Consider the following 6,824-nt stretch of genomic DNA (forward strand, 5'->3'; position numbering starts at 1 on the left):
TCTCCTACAGTTCGAAGAAATAGCTACTTCCGGGTATCTTTCACGTATGACCAGATTAGTCGATTCTTTTTTGGCAATTAGGTCTAAAACTTTGAGTATGATTGGTGTAGAAAGTAATAGGTATATCCACATGTCAGTGAAGTTTATTGTCTTTATAAAAATAAGATTTTCAAATAGACAGTTATTATATGACAACTTTTAGTTTTAGAAAGCAATCACAGTCATAGCTCATTGGCATCCACAAAGCCTACCATAATTTACAAGACAACAATTATAAATCTGGGTTTACTGCCTTTGTTTACAATTGTCAATTTGCTGGTTTTGAAAATAAAAACCATGCCGTTGTAACTTCTAAGTTGTCTTAGAAGATAAAACCAGGTTTCTAAGGAACAAAACCCCTTGTTTGGTTTAGAAAACAGTGACATATCTTCCACCTCTACTGCAGTTTAAAGTGATGTCTCAAGAGGTGAGCAAAACATCTGAATTTTTCCTGTTTGGTGAGGCCTAAAATTTCTAGATTCTAGATTAGATCTAGAATCTAGAGATATCGGTGCTTTTTCGGTAGTTCCCACCCCCCTTATTTGAGCCTGACCTACATCTAGATCTAGATCTAGATCTATATATGATGTTTGATTCGCGGTGAGCTAAGATATAAAACCTAACAACTGCAAAACATTAAATTATGGTAAAATTCAGGGGGGCATGCCCCCCTGAAACCCCCCTTCCTATTTTTATTAGGTCAGGGGGGCAAGCCCCCTGAAACCCCCCTACTCTTGTGGCCCAAACCCGTGAATAAAATTGCGGGGTGGGAACTACCGAAAAAGCACCGAGATATCTATATTATATAGATCTAGATCTAGATTTAGATCTAGATTCTAGATCTACATCTACATCTAGATCTAGATCTACATCTAGATATTTATATATCTAGATCTATCTAGATCTAGATATAGATTATAGATCTAGATCTAGATATCTACATCTAGATTCTAGATCTAGATCTACTTCTGAATCTGGTCTGGTGAGATCTCGGTCCAGAATCTAGATCTATAATCTATATCTAGATATAGATCTAGATCTAGAAATCTAGATCTACTTCCTACGTGATCGGTGTAACAAAACGTGTCAATTTGTATGCATTTCTGCATTTCCGAAAACGACACCAGATCTACACACATTACAGTAATCGAAATGGTGGTTCAGACGCCCCTCTATCAACACGGTTAGGTTAATTTATTGAAGAGGCGGACAGTACAGTCGATGACCAACCCACACCTCATCAGACTCATACTCCATATCATTTATTGATATTTTTATCGAAATGTATACAGACCCGGTAACCGGGAACAAACTTTACAAAGCCACGAAGTATACAGACCCGGTAGGGGAACTCTTTTGTGATTTCGGAAAGTTTTAGCGCCCAGACCCGGTAGTGTGTTTGTGTGTCATGTGTGTGTGAGAGAGAGAGAGAGAGAGAAGTGCTAGCAAAATGTATATAGATCTATACGACATGCCCCAGTTGGCAGGAGGGAACGAGAGAAAGATGGAAAGGGAAGGAGAGCAATACACAGAGGAGAGAGAGAGAGGCAGAGAAATAGAGAGGGTCACTGCTCGATTGAAATTATGCATTGTTCTTTTCTTCAAATAGTGATTCCTCCAACTCCGAAACGGATGGAAAACGATCGTTCTTCGAGAAGACATTCGCAATCTTCATTTAGATCTAGATCTAGGCTAGCCTCGAAATTAGATCAATGATTTATGTCTGTCTGTCTAGATCTAGACCTAGGCCATAGATCTAGAAGAACCTAGGTCTTCCCTGAGCCAAGAGGGCGCTGAAACTTTCCGACCTACCGGGTCTGTATACTTTGTGACTTTGTTCCCGGTTACCGGGTTTGTATACACTCCCTATTTTTATTTAAACATTCTATAAAAGATTAGACATGATGCCTATCAGGGCCATGGATGGTTGGATTGGGAGGAGTTCCCAAAGGGCCTGCACTTATTGTGACAAGGTCCACTGAACAAACTATACACAGGAGGTCGGGTTAAAATTAGGACAGTAGGCCTCTATACCTATACCCCGCTCAAAATATCCTGTCTTTTGTGTATTGTTAGTCGGCCGGCCCTCTGCGAAACTCCTTCCCTGGATTTCAGTTTAAAGTACAGTACAGTAGTAGGCCCTTCTCTGTTCAATTTTTTAAAGTCTTAGCTCATTAGGCTCATCAACAATGCTCTCTCCTTTTTCTTGCTTTTTTTTTTAAACCTCAAGCAAAGGGCGCATGCACTTCATAATTCCTCCTTCTCAATTTATTATCCATTCCATGCCATGCCATAGGCACTACCAGTACCAGTGACATACTCCATACCAGTTCCATAGTCCTACTTATTATGGTACTGAAGAAGAGTAAACTTAAATGTTAATTGTCTAAAAATAGAAACAAAGCTTCAGATTTTTATAGCAGAAGTTGACAAAGACTTGTGCTGAGACAAAAAAAAATTTAATTACACAACTAGGAAACTAGGCGCACGGGACATGATCTACTTGGTGGTTGCTTGACGATCTTTCACACACAAGTCTCTTCGAGCTAGGCTTATGTCTAGATCGCACACTTTTCGCCGATTTGCCCCCTCCCCAGCCATTCCACCACCCTACCTTGTCTTGTAGATTTCAGGCAATATGGATAGATCTACAGTGGTGCAGTGTGTCACAAGCATCCTTTTATTTTGTGTCTAAGTGACTGATCGAAGCAGGGCTCCCCTTTTCAAGCCAACTTAAGAGGTTCCTTCACCCTTTGGTTTTCTATATTAAGGGGTATTTAAACCCTTGCTTTAGAAACTTAAAGGGTTGTTGGGTTTTTTTTATTCATGTCTGACAAGCTAATCCTCAAAAGTCAATTATCTCCTAACTTTATAGTGAGAATTTTTGCATATGTAAAGATTTAACTCACACACACATTCACAGTCACACACAGAGTATCCATAACTATGATTGAATGTTAAAGATTTTTCATTAACTGTAAGGTTTCATGGTAACAACTAGAAATTAATGAGTAATGCTGACTACAATTAGAATTGTGACCATTTGGAGGGGGGGGGGGTAGTGGTGGTTGTGCCAATGAAAAATATAATAAAGTTGACAGGCCGAATGGGGTCAATTCCGACTGTAATACACAGAAAAAATAAACTGTTTCATTATTCTTCAGAGCCATCCCAGGGTTCACATTCCAGTCTTTCCAGTTTCGAGACTTAAGATTTTTTTTCCCTTGTAAAAATTCACAAGTCGATCCTAGATGTATTTAGTCCTGCTGAACCGCCAACTTTTTTTTCTAAATCTTGTTTTGTGACAATGTTATTATTTTGACTGATGATTGTTATTTGCCTTATTGATTTAGAAATTCAAATGTTAACACTTTAAAGGGGACCTCTGTCTTTAAACTTGTGTAAAAAAAATAAAAATTAAGAATATTTTTATTTATTATATGTATGATGTGTCTCTGGTTGGTTGTTGGAGGGCACCACTAATAATTATTTGGTCCTTTTTCTTTTACTTTTCACCACTTCTTTTTATCTGTCAGGCTCCCCTTTACTAATACTGGACTAAACGACCATTATTGTGTCAAGTCAGTGTGCTTCTTTTTACTCAACCTGTTCTACTACGGAAACATGATGCACCTCGTAATATTTATGTCTTTTTTTTTCTTCTCAGAGCAATGGTCAGAAGCCATCGGCTGCTCCTCCGTGTCCATGGGGGGCTCCCTTGTCCTCAGCTCAGTGGGGTAGCCCGCTGCCCGGCGCTAACTCCAGCCCACAACCATTGATGTCTGGAGGAGGATTGGGAAATTCTTCTCAGAACACTCCAGCTCACTCTAACAACAGTCACCCGTACCAGCGACCAAGTCCACACAGATCATACCCTGACCGCATGCAGAATCCATTAAACTCAAACAGCCCAAGAGGACAATTTCACAATAACAGGGGGCAGTACTCCAGTCCGCGTCACTTCCAGCCTAGGCCTCGATACCAGTCAAGTCCTCTCGCTGGTCACACACCAGGATCTCCGGGCTCAATGAGACAGTCGTTCACCCCACAGAGGAACTATCAGACTCCTTCTCCTGTTGGTTTCTCCCCTTCTCACCAGAGATTTGGTTCTCGTGGAGGCTCAGGGAACAGAGTAAGTATCCTTTCTTTGCACAAAATAACTGATATTGTCCAATATATTGGCACAACAGCATAAAGAGCTGCCCTTCAAAGTGGAATAACACACACATCTGTGTTCAGAAGTACCTGTCTTTTTACTTTCCTTCTCCCTTCTTTACTTTTTTTACCACTCTATGAAATGCCCTGTCTTTGAAAGGATTTGACATGAAACAACACTTTAATGCCTTCTTGGTAGTGGCTAGTGTTATTGAATAAGTTTGTAACAAAAGATTCATCTTTGCGTATTTAATTTATTTGCTCCATTTAAAGCAGAACCTTTTGAAGAAGCATTGGCTGATTGGCATAAAGTCAAATTTAGAGACAGCTTTGCTATGTATGAAGGCTTTCTTCACTTTTGCAATCAGTGGGTGGTTGGTGGACATTTGGGTGCTGTTTGACCTACTTTCTACTTGATTTTTTGGTCTTCCAGTTGCATAGATCCGGTTTCCTGGCAAAGCATGACTAATTGTGCGAACTTGCAGTAAACTATAATCCTCCTGCTCATCTCCTCACTCTGTGGGAGTGCTTTTGTCAGATGGCTTGCATTTTACATGAGGAGAGAATCCATTGTCATTGTTTTTCCCAGAGAAATTTTAGAATTCATTTAACTTGTCGAGATAAATCTTTCCATGAAGTTCACTGCTCTCACTAAAATGTTTTCTTTGTGTTGTTAGATAATTAATGGCTATATTTTAAGACACAAAGTAACTTGTATTATATCTATTGTATTCCTCACTTGAAAGCAAAATTATAGTCTGTTACTTTTTTTAAAGAATAGAATAACCATTTTGTCATGTTGTACAATCTGCTGTCTCTGCTCAATCTTAGCTTTGCTATACAGTATAACACAGATAGGTCGAACACAGAAGACTCTAAATTATTGTACGCATCCGTCAAAGTGTGCCTACAGTCCCGTTTTGTTCTTCTTCTTTATCTTTGTAAGATATGATATCCCTCGAACTACGGATCCTTTGAACTACCAATGCTGGTCCCGAGGAATTGGAGCTATCTGTGTTATACTGTATAAATTGCCTGTTGTAACTGTTCTTATTGCACAGTACCAGTATTCTATATCTGTTTTTACATTTTAATCCGTCCAGCTGTGTTTTTAACTTTTGCTTGTTTGCAGGAGATGTTCTGAACTTGAATTGGAAAGCAAAACATGTGACAGTTGATGATTTCATCTGTTACCAATGCAACGTCTCTGTGATTTTGAGTTGTGTTTGTTTTTTTCTCAGAGGTTAGGATTTTTATGACCAATTGACTGTTTAATCCACTTCTACTTCTAGTTGGTAATGGAAACATTTCGTTCTTTTATCTTTTTCAGAGAAATTTTAACAACACACCAGGGTCTTTTAATGCAAGTCAATACGTGAACCCGGGCATGCTGGGCGACCCCTGGAAAGATATGCCCGCCACACCCATGCTCAAGAGTTATTAGCATGGTGATTTTATGTATGCAGATATCTAATGATTGTGGAATACTGTACATAATAGTATGAAAGGTGATGGATGAGTGGACAATAAATACATTTATAAATTTTTTTTACCATAATGATTGTGTTTCTTTCGTTCTGTTCACTAGTGTGTTAATGTTTCATGTACCATAGGGCTACATATATCGACTGCTTAATGTGAGACTCCGCCATGCGCCATTTTGAAAAGAGACATACGACAGAGTCTTACACCGAGTAGTCGATCTATATATATATATATATATATATGTGTGTGTGTATCACGACACCGTGGAATCAAGCTCTGGTCAATTTTGGGCATGTGAAGTTAATTGTGTCTCAACGCAGTGGAATCAGGCATTCGTCAATTTGGGAGATCTGGAGTTGTTGGTTTCATCTCAAAGCTTGTTCATTTTACCATCTTGGGATTAAAAAAATACACGCATATCTTGAATAGAAGTTGAGATATTTGCGATTGAAGGAGGTCGGGGTCACCTTGTTTTAAAAGTAAAATTAGCAAGAAAACTGCTGCCAAAGTTTCCAAAGCTTAAAAGTCCTTGGAAACTGAAATTGTAATTTGTTGTCCCTTTACTCTATGATTTTCAGAAGAATCAAAACAGAAATAGATCTATGTTTTTAAATGGACATAAAAGGTGTTGTCAAAAAACAGAAATTAGAAAAATATAATCAAACTGGAGGAAAAATGCCAATATATCTTCGATTTCGTTATTTTGACGAGAGCCTGATTTCACAATGATGCCCCTCACATTTGTATCGCCTTAAAGCTTGTTCATTTGAAAGATATATCCATTTATCTTAGATGCAAGTCGAGATATTTACGACAGAAGGAGGTGGTGGTTGCCCGGATTCAGGGGTAAAATTAGTAACAAAATGGCCGCCAAAGATTGGCTATTTCCTTAGATTGAGAGTCGGGGGAAACTGAAAATTTACATTTTTTTGTGCGTTTAATCAAGGTTTTTCAATAAAATCCACACAGAAATGAGTTCTTTAATGAGCCAAGAAACAAAAATTCGATAAAAATTTCACAAACCTGTGGGAAAATGCCAGTTTCTTCACCTTGATTATTTTGACGAGTGCCTGATTTCACCAAACTGCTTCTCATATTATGTATTATTTATTCATTGTGAGTTTTTTCAAACCTACTGCGTCTGA

The 6,824-nt window shown here is 38.6% G+C and overlaps 1 protein-coding gene across 1 annotated transcript; it reads left to right on the forward strand.

Moving 5' to 3' along the window:
* The first annotated feature begins 255 nt into the window (after positions 1-255).
* Positions 256-5,752, forward strand: LOC101863521 (eukaryotic peptide chain release factor GTP-binding subunit). The gene is made up of 3 exons (XM_005102199.3): positions 256-466; positions 3,707-4,171; positions 5,525-5,752. The coding sequence occupies exons 1-3, from the start codon at positions 455-457 to the stop codon at positions 5,636-5,638; spliced, it is 591 nt and encodes a 196-aa protein (XP_005102256.1). The 5' UTR covers positions 256-454; the 3' UTR covers positions 5,639-5,752.
* Positions 5,753-6,824: the final 1,072 nt, after the last annotated feature.

This window comes from Aplysia californica, unplaced genomic scaffold (genome assembly GCF_000002075.1).
Source record: "Aplysia californica isolate F4 #8 unplaced genomic scaffold, AplCal3.0 scaffold00317, whole genome shotgun sequence".
NCBI lineage: Eukaryota > Metazoa > Mollusca > Gastropoda > Aplysiida > Aplysiidae > Aplysia > Aplysia californica.